The sequence below is a fragment of the Stomoxys calcitrans genome, chromosome 4 (genome assembly GCF_963082655.1).
Source record: "Stomoxys calcitrans chromosome 4, idStoCalc2.1, whole genome shotgun sequence".
In the NCBI taxonomy this organism is placed as follows: Eukaryota; Metazoa; Arthropoda; class Insecta; order Diptera; family Muscidae; genus Stomoxys; species Stomoxys calcitrans.
The window spans coordinates 111,395,921-111,415,682 of record NC_081555.1 but is presented as its reverse complement, the minus strand read 5'-3'; the positions used below and the strand labels follow the sequence as shown (position 1 = coordinate 111,415,682).

Genomic DNA, 19,762 nt, shown 5'->3' with positions numbered 1-19,762 from the left:
GGACAATGTCTAGTGAAAAAACACTAGAACTACTCGTGGATACATATTTCCCGGGAAACTCTGCAACGAACAACGGGGGGCCAGAAGAGATTGTCACTGATATGCATTCGTTCGGAGGGTATTGGGGAAATTTTATACGAGTCGAAAATCCTTTGGGCGATAACAAGTTTCGACTCCTAAAGTCGCCAGAACCTGATGATGGATCACCGGTTGAATTACAAAATATGTCAGACAGACTGGCTCCTTGGCTTAGGGATATATACTCTGCTTGTATCAGCATGTCATATATACCTGAGGGATGGAGGGGCACGAAGATACTTTTCAATCCAAAAGCAGGAAAACCTTACCACACAAAGGCGAAAGATTTTCGTCCACAATATGACAATATACAAGAGGATCTACGTGCGACAGCGAAGTAGGCTACCGAAAGTGGTCTAGGCGTAAATCCGTGAAAGAAAGATGTAGTTCTTTTGAGCAGAAGATACAGTGGCACCTGTCTCCTTGGGACGAGAGAATATTTCATTTATTGAAAGCGCAAAATACCTAGGTGTTTTGCTGGGCAGGAAATTTAACTTCAAATTCAACATATTGGAGAGTGCAAGGGGGCCACTCTTGCCCTATACACAGTAGTTGTCAGACCCATAATGCTATATGGTGTTGTAGTCTGGTGGACGGTGCTTAAAAAGACCACCTACCGTTCAATTCTTGTTATGGTGGCTAGACAAATTGTTGCGACCATTGTTGTGAGGCTAAGGGAGCTTTCTCTTTGGTCATGCGACGGTTAAGGACTCTGTGTTATCCTTGATACAATGCCCGATATCCCAGGCAGTGTGGATTAAAACATTGCCTGAGCCGCTTTTGAATAAAAAGTATTGTGACACAATTCCTGATCGAACCCACTGGAACTACCATAACCCTGGTAATAGAAGTTACATAAACTTCTATACGGTTAGTTCCAAACCAGACGATGTACTCTGAAGAATTAGGAGTGGTCATATCGAGAAGATTACCCCACCACTGGGGTAATGTGCATCAAGCGGAGATCCTTGCAATTGAAGTGAAATGGCTAAGATGTAATTTCATATCAACGATTGGCATAATTTCTCAGACAGCCAGGCAGCCATTTAATCCATCGAGAATGTATTTCTGAACTCAAAAACCGACCTCGACTGTCCCAGATCTTTTTGTCGAGATGGCTGAACTGTTCAAAATTAACTTGTTCTGGGAGCCGGAGCGCAGAGATATATCCCAGGGAATTGTAGAGCGAACGCGCATGCGAGACTAGGAACTACCCTACACATTCCATGGGCACTGGAATCTGTGGGCATGCTTCTAGAGACATGAAAGCTAAGTCTTCTAGATCAGACCTGTGGGATAACGGATAATAGATGGTCACAAAGAGGAGGCTGTGAGCATTCCAAAATTATGTGGCCTAATTTAGACTTAGAGAAGAGGTCTACCGCTTTGCTGCCGCTGGCTAGACCGAACATTTTGTCTGTTATGACAGGTCAATGTCTGATCGGAAAACATGCTGACAGACTCAAGGTTGCCAGTAACGATTTTTGCCAAAGCTGTGGGGAGTCGTGGAAGAAGAGACCAGTAACGGCTTTTGTCGAAACTGTGAGGACGTCGAGGAAGAAGAGACTATAGAATATCCGCTGTGCGTATGTTCCGCACTTAAGTTTCCCATTTCTTTTAGAACTTGTCTGATATAGCGGATGTGAACATTCGCAAGTTTTTTTAAGCAATCTGCATGATTAAACGGAGGAACTAGAAGGCATCTTCCTTTTTCTGTGGTATTACAATGGACGAAAACATCTAAGCAGAGATGGTCTGTCGGAAACTCCGACGTACAAGGGTAGCCTTTTATATTTCGGGATTGAACAACCCTTGTGTTGCAATCTGCCAACTGACAGCTCTATCGTAAAGCTTGACATTTTTGAGGTTATACGTACTTAGAACCTTTTGACATACGAGCGTTATTTGTGTTGTTTACAGAAACTTAAAAGATTCATCTCTCCCAAAAATTGGAATTAAATCGTGAAAATTTTGTGCGATTATTTTTTACAACTTTCGACGTGGATTAACTCAACAACAGTGCATCGATGAATTTAATTAAATTTTTGGCGATGAAGCTCCATCAAGGACTAGTGATTATCGTTGGTATGTTGAATTTAACCGAGGTCGTAGGTCAATCGAAGACGAATTTCGTGAAGGTCGTCCAAATTCAATTGTTGTTCCAAAAACTATTGATGCTGTGCGTCAACTGATATGGCAAGATCATCATATGACCTATCGTGCGATGGAGACAACCTTAGGCATTAGGTTGTGTGAAAAAATTGAACTTTTTGGAGGTTACTTTTTTTCTATTTAGAGCGCCTAACAAGCCGATTACTGCCTTAGGTGTATGTCCATAGTGGCATGGGGTGGATTATCCTCTTTTCAACCTAACCTAATCTAGGCATAAGTGGGACCAGCATACATTCAATATTGAATGAACATTTGACCGTCAAAAAAAATTGTTCGCGCTGGATCCCACACAGTTTGTCAATTGCTCAAAAAAAGACTTGTGTCGATTGGTCGGAAGAAATGCTCCAAAAATCCGCCTATACTCCTGACTTGGCACGGAAAAACCGATATCTCTGCGTCTAAGTGAGTGTGATGGCAGACAGTCACTTAAACCTAACTACGTGGTGTCAAAATATTTCGACTGCTGGACTAAATATATTCTACGTTCGCATCGTGCCTTTCAAAACTAATAGTATGATTATAATGTTAGGTACGGGACAGCCCATGTGGAGGCCACCGTAGCGCAGAGGTTAGCACGTCCGTCTATGACGCTGAACCCCTGGGTTCACTTCCTGGCGGGAAAATCAGAAATAATGTTTTCCCCTGTTACCAAATGGAATATTCATTTTTGCGCCACAGCGTTCATTTGTTTTGTGTAAAATATATCCTTGGTCTGATCGTCCTTATTTAATTTTGCTTTTCTGCGAATTGTGGTAAGACTCTAGTTCACCGGAGTAAATCTGTAGACCAGGGGTCTTAGCTTATGACTTACCACAGACCTACAAAATGCTCATAAATCTCTCGTTGGGTTTCAAACACAGGCATTCAGCGCTACAGACAGATATGACCCTCATTTCAAAGAAGGGGCCCTTGAAAATTTTAACCATTTTACTCTATATCCGTACCTCTTCTAAATAAAACATTTGTAGTAGTACGTATCCGTCAGTATTTGCTGTTGTATTGCATATGTGGTGTGGTGTGGCGTGGTGTGGCGTGGTGTGGCGTAGTGTCACAGCATCTAAGTAAATTTTATTTTATATGCGCCAGAGTGTGTTTTTGTTTCATTTACTTTCTTTATTACTTTTCCTATGGTGTGGTGTGGTGGAAATTTTATTTGCATTTGATTTTTGGTCCGTAGCGTTTGACTTTTTAAATTTTTTTGCTATCCCAAAAGTAAGTAGAATTGCGCCTGCATATTTTGGTGTAGCGTAAAAAGGTTGAGTTTTTTAATTTGCAAATACAAATATCTGCTTTTGATATCTCGAAAGAGTTTTTTTTTGCTTTTACTCGATCTTTTCTATAAAAGTCTTTAATTTCATGCATAGAAAATCAGTTAGTTCAGATGTGAGGATTCAAGAAGTTTAGCATCGTCGTATCGCACTTGTTGGCGCAAGGCAATTGTAAACCTTTTTACAAGTGACATAAAAGTGACGGTTTTTAACACAAGAGTTAATTGGACAAAAAAAGAAAAAAATTTGTGTAAACAAAAATTGGAAGAAACTAGACAAATTTATTATTCATATTGAAGAGAATATACCAATTTGAATATTTTATTAAAAAAAAAAACAATTATTAAATTGAAACTTGAAAAAAAAAACAAAATGTGCGAATTTAAGGACAAGCCGGAATGCGTGGGTGGTGGTAAGTATAATAACTAAAAAAATATTTTCAATGATTTTGAATTTTTGAAACGAAAGAAAATAGAACCGGCCAAGTCGAATTTCTATAATTTTGAAAAAAAAAAATTCCCAAAATTCCCTTAACTATATGTTGTAACAAGTGGAATTTTTTAGTTTGCCGCAAAAATTGTCAATGTTTTTGCGATTATTTAGTGGATATATGGGAGAAATTTAGCATCATATGATAGTTATGCAAAATCTGGGGATTTTCAAAATAAAAAATTGTTCGAAAAAGTGGGAACTTCAGCATTTTCATAAATTTTAGACATGTGTCCCTTGGATGTTGAAAGATTTTGCATTAGCTAGTAGACGTAATTAAAATCGACACTCATTGTTATCGGAGCTCTGCTATTCGAAGGGCATATTTCAATTGTACTTAAGTTGAAGAAACAGGTACTTCAACAAAAAACTCTGTCCTCATGAAGTTGGCAAAATAACCAACGAAACGTCGAAATAAAAAATGAAAACGATAGGTTTTATAAAAAAAAAATTTCATTCTGAGCAAATAGCAAGTCAAAAACACAAAGAAGAAATTGTGTAAAGTAAGGTTAAAAACGCTACATTACTACATTAAGTCCTCTTTATAAGCATGAAAAATAAAAGTATCCTACATATGGAAAGAAAAAAAAATCATTTTTTCAATAAGTAAACTCGGCAACCTAACCTAATCTAGGCATAAGTGGGACCAGCATACATTCAATATTGAATATTGAATATTGACTGTCAAAAAAATTTGTTCGCGCTGGATCCCACACAGTTTGTCAATTGCTCAAAAAAGGCTTGTGTCGATTGGTCGGAAGAAATGCTCCAAAAATCCGCCTATACTCCTCACTTGGCACGGAAAAACCGATATCTCTGCGTCTAAGTGGGTGTGAAGGCAGACAGTCACTTAAACCTAACTTCGTGGTGTCAAAATATTTCGACTGCATGAAAAATAAAAGTATCCTACATATGGAAAAAAAAAATATAACAAATCATTTTTTCAATAAGTAAACTCGGCAACCTAACCTAATCTAGGCATAAGTGGGACCAGCATACATCCAATATTGAATGAACATTTGACCGTCAAAAAAATTTGTTCGCGCTGGATCCCACACAGTTTGTCAATTGCTCAAAAAAAAGCTTGTGTCGATTGGTCGGAAGAAATGCTCCAAAAATCCGCCTATACTCCTGACTTGGCACGGAAAAACCGATATCTCTGCGTCTAAGTGAGTGTGAAGGCAGACAGTCACTTAAACCTAACTTCGTGGTGTCAAAATATTTCGACTGCTGGACTTAATATATTCTACGTTCGCATCGTGCCTTTCAAAACTAATAGTAAGATTATAATGTTAGGTACGGGACAGCCCATGTGGAGGCCACCATAACGCAGAGGATAGTACGTCCGTCTATGACGCTGAACCCCTGGGTTCACATTCTGGCGAGAAAATCAGAAATAATTTTCAGCGGAGGCCACCTCCTCCTAATGTTTTCCCCTGTTACCAAATGGAATATTCATTTTTGCGCCACAGCGTTCATTTGTTTTGTGTAAAATATATCCTTGGTCTGATCGTCCTTATTTAATTTGTTTTGAAATTTTAATTTAAGAAGGATTAAGGGTCGATTTTGCAGCCATTTAAGAAAAAATTCCTTAATAAAAAGTAAAAAATCTTGAATCGAAAGAAACCTTTCCTTAAAATAAGCCATTCCTAGATTAATTTCTTTATTTCGAATCTTGAGGACATATTTTTTCAGTGTACATATAAAACGCATTTTTCATGTTATAATTAAGATTGGCCATATATAATTGTGGCCCCCAGGCAATTGGCCTCAAGTTTTCATATCAGACACGTTCTCTACTTCCAAGTCCTTTCAGCCCTGTCATTCGAGAAAATATTTTTTCGATCGGTCTAGATACCAGTTTTAAGAGTTTCGTACCACCATTGGTAACCGTCGAAATATTTGTCTAAGACTCTATAAAGTATATATATATATTTTTGATCGTCATGACATTTTAAGTCAATCTAGCCATGTCCTTCCGCCTGTCTGTTGAAAGCACGCCAACTTTCGAAGGAGTAAAGCCAGCCGCTTGAAATTTTTTACAGTTACTTCTCGTTAGTGTAGGTCGGTTGGGATTGTAAATGGCCCATATCGGTTCATTACCTGATATAGCTGCCATATTAATCGATCTTAGATCTTGACTTCTTGAGCCACTAGAGAGCGCAATTCTTATCCGATTCGGCTGAAATTTAGAATAACGTTATTCGTTATGTGCTTATTATGGTTCAAATCGGTCCATAATCTGATATAGCTGCCATATAAACCGGTCTGGGTGAAATTTTGTACAACGGCCTCTCCCATTATCTTTAACTTACGTGTCAAATGTGGTCTGAATAGGTCTATAGCTTGATACAGCTGCCTTATAAACGGATCTCCCTATTATACTACTGGAGTCCCTAAAGCTCGCAATTGTTATTCGAATTGGTTGAAATTTTACACAATGATATCTAATATGGTCACCAACATTCATTTCAATTATGGTCTGAATCGGAACATAACTTGATATAGCTCAAATAGCATAGCAATTATTTTCTTTTATCGTTTGTTTGCCTAAAAAGAGATATCGGGAAAAGAACTCGACAAATGCGACCCATGCAAACCGCCAATGTGTACGTCTTGGCATCGAAGAATTCTCTATTTTATGCATAACCTCGTGAAGGGCAGTCTCCACCGACCGCCCCTTATGGGGTTATGGGATTAAGTCCTTAAATAAACAGATCGGTCTATATGGGGGTTTCTTAATACAGCCCCATATAGTCCATCTTTGAATTTAACCCGCTTACTGTAAAAAAATTTTGTTTGCAAAGTTGAAGCGCGTCGACCCGAAAGGCTTCGGGTTAACTGCTGTCGATAAACTTGATTAACCCAAGGCCTTTCGGGTCGCCCTGTCCTTTTGCCTTTTCTTACTATTTATATCCTACACCACTACTGTGGTACAGGGTTTTATAACTTAGTGCGTTTTTTTTAACACTCAGAAGGAAGAGAGATAGACTCATTGATAATAATACCGATCGACTCAGAATCACTTTCTGATTCGATTTATCTATGTTCGTCTGTCTGTCTGTCCGTCTGTCCATGTTAATTTATGTACAAAGAACAGGTCACAGTTTTCATCCGATCGTCTAAAAATTTGGTACAGATATGTTTTTCGGTCTAGAGAGGAAGCCTATTGAAATTGGAAAAAATCGGTTCAAATTTGAATATAGCTCCCATATATATATTCGTCCGATTTGCAGTAATAATGCAATAAAATAGTAATTTGTTAACCGATTCTGTTGAAATTTGGCAGGAAAGATCATCTTGACTCTCGACATTACTGGTGAATTTCATAGAAATCGGTTCAGATTTAGATATAGCTCTCATATATAGCGATTTTCACTCCTAGAGCCACTGCATGCACATTTATAGACTAATATTGCCAAAATTTTGCACAACGACTGCCACAATATTTGAGAAGTTTGGTCGAAATCGGTTCAGTTTTAGATATAGTTCTCATATATATATTCGTTCGATTTGCAGTAATAATGCAATAAAATAGTCATTTGTTAACCGCCGAAATTTGGCTGGAAAGATTTTCTCTTAACTCTCGACATTACTGGTGAATTTCATAGAAATCGGTTCAGATTTAGATATAGCTCTCATATATATGTTCGTGCGATTTTGAGAAATATTGCAATAAAGTGCTAATTTCTTAACCGATTCTCTCGAAATTTCGCAGGAAGGATTTACTTAAGACTCACGACATTACTAGTGAATTTTAAAAAAATCGGTCCATATTTAGATATATGTGTCATGTAGGTACATATATCGTCCGATTTTCACTCCATGAGCCACTGCAAGCGCATTTATTGACCAATCTTCTTCGACGACTATCACAATATCTGAGAAGTTTGTTTGAAATTGGTTCAGATTTAGATGTAGCTCCCATATATATGATCGTCAGGTTTTGGATAATTTACAATAATGATGTCATTTGTCAAACATAGTAATTACAGTTTGAATATATTTGATCGAAATTTGATAGGGATTGTTTAATAACCCATCTGAAAACATCCGCCGAGGTCCATCAAAATTGGTTCAGAATTGGATATAGCTCCCACATTGTACTTATAAGGTAGGTGTAGGGTATTTTACTCTCGGCATCGCCCGACTTTTACCCTTCTTTACTGGCTTTGGGTATAGATTTGAGTTCAAAAGTGTTCATTTAACTAAATCAAGCATTGCTCCTGCTTAGATCTGATAAATCTTCTCTAGAGTGAAACGATTTCACTAAAAGAGATCTCCACAACTCAATAAAGTGTCACAACAAGAGATTGAAAATTTTTTGGTTATTATTGGTTATTAAGTCATTAAATGTAATATTAAATTTTGAGAGATAAGTTCGATGTGCTCTCAATATACATAATGCGCCAATCAATAAATTACTTCAATAAATGGCATTAATAGCATCTTATATGATGCAACTCTTGAGGGAAAATAATCAGAACTCTTACAGAAGCATAGGAATAAGCCAACCAAACGGATTAAAACAAAACGACTGCCTGAGAAATATTTGATACAATTTTCTTTGCTACAAAAAATGAAATAAAATTCAAAAGTGCCAAAATAGTCTTTAAAAAATTTATTTTTAAAGTGTCAGAAAGATATAAAACCCAACACATTTATTAAACTGATATCGGAAATTAAAAGAAATTTTCATTAAGCAAATCAATTCCACACAACGCTGACTAATTGTTTCTGGTATTTTCTACAAAATGTTGGATCAATACGGCGAGTACAGTAAGTGCGATAAACCAAGCAAAGCTTAATTGAAATGGTCAATGTGTACAATGAAAGAGTTTAGAATCCATATCTATATATATTTTTTTTAATTAGATTGTGACACCCACCATGCTAAAGACTATTAGTCCGGTTGTCCACACTCGGATTGTTGCAATTAAAATATGAAATTGAAAAATTATTTCCCCCATTGAAAAAGCAAAACAAAAAAATTCTCCATCATTCGCAAGTGATAATTCAAGTGCAAGGAATTAATTTAAATAATAAAACATAAACAAATTGATCTACATATTGGTATGTACGACATCACACCAATGCAGTTGTAAAAAAACCATGTCTATAGGTTTCGAGAAATGTCTTGTTGCGTAGAAGAAGCAGAAAAAGATGATGTATTAATATGATATAGTCTAGCATCAATTGCAATTAAAAAAAAAAGAAAATGTTATGACATATGTTTTTGTTTATAAACATTCGCAATAGCATCTACGGATGTAGACAATTGCATAAAAAACAAACGTTAAGATGGCCCTAGAAAATGAATGTTAAATGAAAATTACTTACTTAATTTAATTGGCTATGACAGAACATTTGTTCCACCAGCCGAACGTGGAATAGCGTTTTAAGCGCCTCGATCTGCTGCGCTCTTTCTAAAATCTCTGACACCAAGTTTCGAGGTGTCTTCCACCACTTGATCTTTCCATCGGGCTTTTGTTCTTCCCGGTTTGCGTGTACCACCGTGTTTGCCTTCAAAAGAGTTCTTTGCTGGAGCTTCTTCATCTATTCTGCCAACATGACCAAGCCAACGTAGCCGCTGTATTTTGATGCGTGTAACTATGCTATCGTCGTCATACAGCTCGTGGTTCATACGTCGCCTATATTCTCCATTAAAGCAAACTCTTCTATATATTTTACGAAGAATCTTTCTCTGAAATACTCCAAACACTGCCTCATTTGCTTTTTAAGAGTACTCATGCCATATAATAACACTCAGAACCATATAATAACACGGATAGTATCTGTGTCTTGTATAGTGTAATCTTTGTCGGTCGAGAGGTGGCCTTATTTCTAAACTGCGTACTTAGTCCAAAGTAGCATCTGTTTGCCAGTATTATTCTTTGCTTTATCTAAAAACTGGTGTCATTCGTTTCGGTTACGGCGGTGCCGAGGTAGATAAAGTTACTGACTATCTCAACATTGTGGCTCCCCACTTTCTCCATTTTCTTTTTCTGCTCGGTTGTACAAGGCGTTTTGGGAGTTGAAACCATCCATTTCGTCTTATCTCCATTTACTGCCAGACCCATTTTCACTGACTCTCTTTTGATTCTTTCAAAGGCAGCAGTTACTACTTCCGGTGACCGACCTATGAACACACACTGCTATTACTACAACCAATCCCATGGCAGCCGGTTCTATGTACCGGATTCACCCGATGAATTCCTTCATTGGCAAGGGCTGCCGCCTCAGTGTACCACACACTGCTACTACTACTACTACCGACCTATGATGTCACTGACTCTCTTTCGATTCTTTCAAAGGCAGCAGTTACTACTTCCGGTGACCGACCTATGAACACACACTGCTATTACTACAACCAATCCCATGGCAGCCGGTTCTATGTGACGGATTCACCCGATGAATTCCTTCATTGGCAAGGGCTGCCGCCTCAGTGTACCACACACTGCTACTACTACTACTACCGACCTATGATGTCACTGACTCTCTTTCGATTTTTTCAAAGGCAGCAGTTACTACTTCCGGTGACCGACCTATGAACACACACTGCTATTACTACAACCAATTCCATGGCAGCCGGTTCTATGTACCGGATTCACCCGATGAATTCCTTCATTGGCAAGGGCTGCCGCCTCAGTGTACCACACACTGCTACTACTACGACTACCGACCTATGATGTCGATGTCGTCGGCATAGGCGAGTAGCATGTGTTCTCTTGTGATTGGTGCGCCATATCTATTCACATCTGCATCTCGTATAATCTTCTCCAACAGGATATTAAAGAAATCACACGATAGGCTGTCTCCTTGTCTGAAACCTCGTTTGGTAATAAATGGTGCGGAGAGATTCACTCCCATTCTTACTAAGGAACGTGTATCAGCAAGTGTCATCCTGCAGAGTCTTATTAATTTTGCAGGGATACCAAACTCAGACATAGCTTGAAATACCTTTGAACGTAAAGGAGTATCGAAAGCGGCTTTGTAGTCAACAAAGAGATGGTAGGTGTTGATTTGTCCTTCTCGGTTTGTCCTCCCAGCATTTAGGGCAGTGTGAATATCTGGTCCAGGGTGGATTTACCAGGTCTAAAGCCGCATTGATTGGGCCCAATTATTTCACTGACTTTAGGTTTTAATCTTTCACATAGTACGCTCGGGAGTATCTTGTATGCGATGGCGAGGAGACTTATTCCTCTGTAGTTGGCACATTCCCTCTTGTCTCCTTTCTTGTGTACGGGACATAATATGCTGAGGTTCCAATCACCGGGTATGCGTTCTTCTAGCCAGATTGCGCAGATAAGCTGATGCATACGCCTTATGAGCGTGTCGCCTCCGGTCTTAAATAGTTCAACGGGTAACCCGTCGTCTCCTGCTGCCTTGTTGTTCTTTATTCGGGTCACTGCCACCTGGACCTCATTCTGACTAGGAGGTAAACATTCTATACAATCATCATTGATTGGTTCTGCGGTATCCTCTTCGCTACCAACGTCGAACACTAGCAGTGGGGAAAATTTTTCTTTCCATATCCTCAGCATGTTATCTGTGTTAGTTACCGAATGTGCCTGCACCAGGATGTGCCTGCACCAAAGCCATCGGCTTGATGTTTAATTCTTTGGTAGAATTTCCGGACTTCATTCTGACTCCTGTATATCTCAATTCGCTCACACTCGCGTCTTTCCATTTCCTTTTTCTCTCTGCGGAATAGACGTTTCTCCTCTCTCCTCTTCTCCCGATACTTCTCCTTCATTTGGCTACTACTGATTGCAGGGTTGCTCTGTATGCCGCATTCTTGGCTTCAGTAGCATCTCGACACTCTTGGTCGTACCCTGGGTTTCTTGGAGGAGGCTTCCGGTACGGATTTTGCGGTATTTTCCATGTAGTGGGCAATAGTGTGCCACTGCGTCATTATGTCATCGGAACAAGGAGTGCTTCCATCAAGCAGTCAGTCGAGTGGAGTATGTAGTAGTTCAATGAAAATTATTGCTCAAAATTGGATTTTACTTAAAAATAAGTTTTCTTAACAACATTTCTGCAATATTAGAATCCGATTAAATATTTGATTTTTTTAAGTTAAAATTATTTCACTGTTAACTCCATTTGATTTATGTTTTAACTGTCTGACTATTTCAGGAATTTTCCAGAGTCTAAATATACCCATAACTTGAAAATCTTTGCAAAAAGTCAATAACACTTTAATGCGATTATAAATCTCGTTTTTTCTCGAATCTGCATCGTGTGCGGAACGTTTTCTTCTTTTCAAGAGCACAGCTGCTTTTTAATCGTTCGACAAGTGTCTATTTGAAGGCCTTTGAAGATAGGAGAGTTAGCATGGAATAATGTGCTGGTCATGATGATGATTTCCATATGATTGATTTAATGAATGAAATATTAAGTCAAGAGGTGGATGTCTTTTTGGGGTTTCATTGGTTTTTTGACTCTAGTTTTGGTTTAAATTTGTGAAATATTTTTAGAATACATAAAGACAATTATGTCATCTCAAAATGATAGCGGCTTTATTTTTGAAGGACGATGATGAGAAATGTAAATAATTGAAAATTATTCAAATCTACTTTCAGATAAAAACAAATTTTTAAAAATTTACTTATTGAAGTTTGTGTCAAGTAACAAGTTATTGTTACTTGATTCATTCATTCATTTTGCAAATAGTTATCATTGTATAGTGATTAATTTCAAGAAAAGCTTACAAAAAAAATCCAACGAAATGTATTTTTAAATTTTGTTTTTGGCAAAGTTCAATTATTGAAACTTTATAGATAAATAGTAACTATAAAAGAGGAGATATGAGTTTGTTTACACACTTACCAGTTGCTATTTAACATATTTTGATTTGGTGGTTTTGTACCTTTGCATTGTTCTTGTGCCATTTATCCCACACTCGTTTGGTGGGTCTTGTGATGAAACATTCATTATCTGTAAGATAAAAAAATAAACTTTTTGATTTGTTTGAATTTTTAATAACATCACTTGTGATTTACACATTGTCAAGTGATAGTTAAATATAAATGTGAGTCATATTAATCAGACACTTCTTAAGATGTGACGTTTTTCGCTGTTTTACTCAATAAAACCGTTTGGGATCAAATGTCCAGCAAAGTATAAACACCAAACACGTGAGTGTAAATTTTACTTCAGAAATGTGTGAAGGATTAATGACAAATTTTTTATGATTAGAAATAAGCTTTACCTTGTTTCTTTTATATATAAGGGGTTATTGTTGTTGCTTTTGTAAAGAAAAGTTTGAAGTACTGAATATACATTGTAACTCTCTGTATGTCATTCGCATACACGGGGGAAATTCAGTCAAGTAAACATGTTGATTATTTTCTTTTCGACTTTTTAAGTTCAAGCACTTAGCAGAGGAGTTTTAAATGACTAAAATATCTAGAAATATTTTCAGCGTTTATTGAAAAAACTATAACAACTGAAAATGTGTTTAATATTCTCGCTACAATTTGAGTAAATTATTAAAGTCATTTATACTAATTTTGTTTTAAGCACGATCTGCGAAATTTTTTTCATTTTTATAGCTTTCATTTTTATATCTATTTAATGTACATCATTTTCATAAATCTATTTCATAAAAAATCGTTTCATCAGGATAGATATTTTGTAGTTCGGCCTTGGTGATTAGATCAGATTATTTAATTTAATATTTTGTCCTTTTATTGAAGAACATCTTCGGGTATAACTCTAAACCGTATCGTTTCGTGTATAAGCTAGTATTATATCAGAAACATCTATATGATCTGATATTGGCTGTAATTGTTGCGAGTGGCAAACGATCTAAGACATTTCATTGTTCCTAATTTTCAAATTTTCAAAATGCCAGTGACATCGTCTCTGAATTTTGCGGCGATCTAGTATAGTATGTATATTTTGATTGTATGGATAATTTGATGTGTTGAATATTAAAGAATATTATCTTCCAATCTTATAATTGCGAATTTAAGATTTCTCCCAAAATATTAAAACAAAACATTGAATTCCTTTTCGACTCTGTACAAATTTTTCTTTTATTGGTCAATCGTTTAAGTGCGAATTTATTTAAACGACCAACGATATTTGGGATGATTTCGCCATTTTCTTTCAGATTTTTTCTATGCACCAAATATGGTTCAAATATGGTTGAAGAAATTTGACATATGTGGTTCAAATTAAAAGGGCTTTATGCAAATTTTTCCATGAATATTCCATTCAGGAAAAAGGGACAACAGTCGGACATGCTAACGGACATGGATGTTAGATGTACTCCATTCTTAAAAGATTTTATTTGAGCCCGATATTCTTGGTCCGCCAGACACTTGGCCCAGAAAATATCCCGCTGACAGACGACGTCAGTCAAAATATTGGAATATAACAGATAAAACAAGTAAGAGCTTGTTAAGTTCGGCCGGGCCGAATCTTATATACCCTCCACCATGGATGGTCGAGTTTTTTGAGCGGTATTTCTTTTTAGGCAAACAAAGAATAATGAATAAGAACTGTTATGCTATTGGAGCTATATCAAGTTATAGTCCGATTTGGACTATAAATGAATTGAATGTTGAACATTCTAGAAGTCATTGTGTAATATTTCAGTCCATTCGAATAAGAATTGCGCCTTGTAGGTGCTCAAGAAGCAAAATAGGGAGATCGGTTTATATGGAAGCTGTATTAAGCTATAGATTGATTCAGACCATATTGGACGCATATGTTGAAGGACATGGGAGAAGACGTTGTAGAATATTTCAGCCAAATCGGATGAGAATTGAGCCCTCTAGCGGCTCAAGAAATCAAGATCCAAGATCGGTTTATATGGCAGCTATACCAGGTTATGAACCGATTTTGACCATACATCGCACAGTTATTGGAAGTCATGACAAAATATTTCATGCAAAATTTCAGCCTAACAGAATAAGAATTGCGCCCTCTAGAGGCCTAACCTCTATATCAGGTAATGAACCGATTTGAACCATACTTAGCACAGTTGTTGGAAGTGATACCAAAACACCACGTGCAAAATAACAGCCAAATCGGTTTATATGGCAGCTACATCAGATTATGAACCGATTTGAACCATACCTAGCACAGATGTTGGAAGTGGTATCAAAACACCTCGTGCAAAATTTCAGTCGAATCGGACGAGAATTGCGCCCTCTACAGGCTCATGAAGGCAAGACCCAAGATCGGTTCAAATGGCAGCTATATCAAAACATGGACCGATTTGATCCATTTACAATCCCAACCGACCTACACTAATAAAAATTATTTGTGCAAAATGTCAAGCGCCTAGCTTTACTCCTTTAAAAGTTAGCGTGCTTTCGACAGACAGACGGGCGGACCGAGAGACGGACGGACAAGGCTAGATCGACTTAGAATGTCATGACGATCAAGTATGTATATATACTTTATGGGGTCTTAGACGCTTATTTCGAGGTGTTAAAAAGAATGACGAAATTAGTGTACTCCCATCCTATGGCGGAGGGTATAAAAATCAAGAAAAATTTGTTTCAATTGACCTACAGCCAGAACCATACAAAAATCGGAGAAATTACTTAAAATCGACAATCCTCATACAAATGATTATTTGCTTTATAACAATAATAGAACATATCGATTACTTCTAGCCGGTACAATTTGCTTTAGAAAATGAAACTGATTTATTTGAACGAAAAGTAATTATAGTTGGTATGTCCTGAGACAAAATGGTGTCAATAGCTTTAAAATAGTTGAACAATGAGTTTTTAATTATTTTTCTGACTCAAAATCATGCCAATACCTGTAAAGTAGTGTAGCAAAGAGTTTTTAATTACTCTTCTCATTCATTCACTCTGAAAAAATCATTTATCAACTATCAACTTTTTGTAAATACAATATATTTGACATAATACTCGTATTAGCGCTCTTATTCTGTCATTCTAAAACATTTTTAAATGTCCTTTTTTCCTTTTCAGCCGAAAAATCCAAACTTAATGTGGCAACTATCGAGGGAGGCAATAATGGCACTTTCGCCCCCAAGGAATTAAACAAAGGCACAGAATATTATGAATCGGCACTGGGAGTAACAAGTTAGTACAAAAAGGTTTCCCCTCCTAAAATCCAGGAAAAATTCTAACTTTTCTAAAATTCCGTTTTCAGCATTTGGCAAATTTAATTATTTACTAATATTGATATGCGGTTTGATTCTAGCCAATGTTCTTTTGGAAACATTGGGCATCAGTTTTGTGTTACCTGTGTCACAGTGCGATTTGAATTTAACGGTGCAGGAGCGTGGCATTATGAGTGCCATTGGTTTTGCTGGCATTATTAGCAGTTCACATTTGTGGGGATTTTTGGCCGATACCACGGGGAGAAGGAATATCATAAGACCAACATTGTTGATTGGTTTCTTTATAACAGTGTTGTCGAGTTTCTCGACAAACTTTTGGACGTTGGTGATATTGCGGTACTTGAATGGATTTTGGTAAGTTAAAACTAAAGAAAATAAAATAGCAACAGATAATGAAAATAATAAATATTTGTATTAACCATCCCACTGTGCGGCGATTGATTGTAATTTACTATTTTTCCTCTGCTACCTTTAGCATTTCTGGAGGTTCTGCCACAGTCTATGCCTATTTGGGTGAATTCCATACACAGAAGAATCGTTCCAGAGCCATCATGGGATCAGCTTTCATATTCGGTGTGGGAGCCATGTTAATGCCGGCCATTGCATGGCTTTTCATTAATCAAGAATGGCGTTTGGCATTGCCCTTCTTGGGTTTGACCTACAAGCCATGGAGGCTGTTTATGGTGGTATGTGGCGTTCCTGGATTATTGTGTGGCCTAAGTCTATTTAAAATTCCCGAAAGTCCCAAGTTTTTATTGAGTCAAGGACAGGAGGAGAAGTGTTTGGATATTTTGAAAAATATTTACCACATAAATACAGGAAAGCCAAAGGAAGAATTCCCAGTAAGTAAAAACTATAAAAAATTATTTTTAAATAAACATTTTATAATTTAATTTCATTTGTCTTTAGATTTCCCATGTCACCGAAGACTTGGATACCAGCAATAGACCTCGCACCCACGAGACCAATGCCAATTCGAATGCCCTGGTGGTACTTTTGCGTTCCATGTGGACTCAGACTCAGCCTTTGTTCAATCGAGAATATGCCCGCACCACAATTTTGATTTGTACCATACAATTTTTCATTTTCTGCACCTCGAATGGCATGTACATGTGGTTCCCTTCGATATTGAATAGTGTGGCAGAGTTTATGAGTGAATATCCCAACAATAGCACCTTCATCTGTGATGTGGTCTATGCCAAGCAGAAAGCTACTCTGGCTATTGAATTGGACGAAAGCATAGAGCAGGTGTGCACAGAAAAATTGGAGATATCCACCTACCAACATTCCTTGATTCTGGAAGTTTTGTATGCGGTGGGCTTTGCCCTAATCGGCGGCATTATCAATAGTGTGGGCAAACGTTTAATACTTTGTAAGTCTGCCCCCAAAGGCTATCCATCAAATGAGGTGTGATTAAAAAATATCCCTTTTCTCGCATTTTACAGTCATTTGTCTGGCCGCTTGTGGTGTTTGTGGTGTGGTTGCCATTTTCGTCAGTCAACCCATGGTGGCCATTTATTTGTATGTCATTCTACTACTTTGTGGCTTGGGCATTAATGTTCTTAGTGCTGCTACGGTGGAATTGTATCCTACGAGATTAAGGTAAGTGTTCTCACACAACCGTTCAATTCCAATTTGTATTTTTTTCAAACATTTTAAAAAAAATGTTTTTTGTTATTACCATCTTTTAGGGCCATGGCTGTGTGCATTTCCCTAATGATGGGCCGCTTGGGCAGTGTAGTGGGTGCCAATGTTGTTGGCGCTCTTATTACCAATCATTGTGAAACAGCCTTCATCACTTCGGGCGTGTCTTTGGTGATTGCGGGATTTATGGGTTTCTTGATTGTTGGCAATAAGAACAAAGGACAAATTTCACCCGAGAGACGTGTCAGCTTAATCTCAATGACGGGGAACTAACTGTACTACATAGGATTATTGTATTTTTAAGTCTATTATTTTTTTTATTCTAAATTCATATTGGATATTATTATATTTATTATATGATTGAACATTATTGGTTTTAGCTTTAGCGTAGTTGTAATTTTTTGTAGTCAATAGCAGTAGGATTTTTCATAAAGTCTGATTTTCCCAAAAAACACAAAAACAAAAGGAAACCAAAAATACCTGATCACATTCAGTAATGTATAAGTCTGCATTTAAATTATATATAGAAAATACGAGTAGTTTATAAATAAAATTGTTGTAAAACATAGAACATTTATTTGCCCGAGTCTTTCTTTTCTGCAACTGTTTAAAGCGAAATTCTTTTACATCAGTCTCAGTCTATGACCATGCCCCCCCTAGAAGACAAGGACGAACAGACATTGGATATATTTTACTGACGCCTAGCGGGAACATATGAAGGCTGCTTTGAACAAGGATATGGACAAGAAAAAAATGTTAAGAAATCGGAAGTTTTATTTGCGACTACTAAAGAAATTTCCTATGCAAAAGCTACGTGTGATATTCGATCAACCCCAAATTATTGGTACATCGATAGTGGTGCTAGTAACCACATGACCAATGATGATGCTAAGATGTATAACAAAAGAATTGTGAAAAACAAAAATGTCGTAGTCGCAAATAAAGAAGAACTGTCTGTTGAATGCATTGGTGATATTGATCTGAATGTTATTGGTAAAAATGGAGTAAAAAAGATAACTGTTGAGAATGTCGAATATGTTCCTAGGCTGTGTACGAATTTGTTGTCAGTTAAGCAAATAATAAAAGGTGACAAATCAGTGATTTTTGAACAAGATAATTGCAAAATCCAAAATAAGCAAGGGATGATTATAGCATCGGCAAGGATGTTCAACAGAGATGGTCCGTAAGACGATTTTTTAGGTTTCCGACTGTCAAAAAGTTGTAAAAGTCGAAAACGTCGTATACTTGTATAAAACGTAGAAAAAGTCGCAAACGCATAAACCTTAATAACTCAGTGTAAAAGTTTGATTTTTAACAAATATTATTGTCACTTATTTGTTGTATATAGAAGAGTTTATATGTAAAAAAATTTCGCAATAAAAGAAATATTAAGTTTTTTTTTTAATTTTTGCATTTACATTTTTCACACAATAAATTGGAAATATACGCAAATTTCAAGTCAATTTATAAAGTAACGTTTAAGGATTTTTTTGTGAAGCAAAAAATCAATAAATTATTAGTTTTCATCAATTATATTTAGAAATTGCAATTATTTTGTATCCTTTTGCAAAATTATTTGCTTCTCCCGTTTTAATTTGCTTTTTGAAAGCTGTTGTAAACGACATATGTTAAAAATGCATGACATCTGAGGAAGTGTCAAGTGAAATGGTACATGGAGTGTTAATTATGTTATTCAATAACAATACTTAAAAATAACATTACTTATTCAATAAAATACTTAACACGCCATCTTCCATTTCACTTGACATTACCTCACATTAGCATACTTAACAGGCCATCTACCATTTCACTTGACACTACCTCAGATGTCATTCATTTTATAACATATGTCGTTGTCAACAGCTGTCAAAAAGCAAATTAAAGCGGGAGAAACAAATAATTTTGCAAAAGGATAAGAAATAATTAATAAATAAAAATGTTGCAACCACCCAATAACTCGCAACAGCCAGAGGGATTTAGCGAGAGATTTTGC

General features: G+C 36.8%; 1 protein-coding gene across 1 annotated transcript; it reads left to right on the top strand.

Annotated features, from left to right (window-relative positions):
* The first annotated feature begins 3,632 nt into the window (after window positions 1–3,632).
* Window positions 3,633–18,346, top strand: LOC106086911 (synaptic vesicle glycoprotein 2A). Its single transcript, XM_013251730.2, has 7 exons — window positions 3,633–3,930; window positions 15,971–16,084; window positions 16,155–16,479; window positions 16,601–16,967; window positions 17,035–17,497; window positions 17,571–17,727; window positions 17,817–18,346. Exons 1-7 carry the CDS (start codon window positions 3,891–3,893, stop codon window positions 18,040–18,042), a joined length of 1,692 nt encoding a protein of 563 aa, XP_013107184.2. The 5' UTR covers window positions 3,633–3,890; the 3' UTR covers window positions 18,043–18,346.
* Window positions 18,347–19,762: the final 1,416 nt, after the last annotated feature.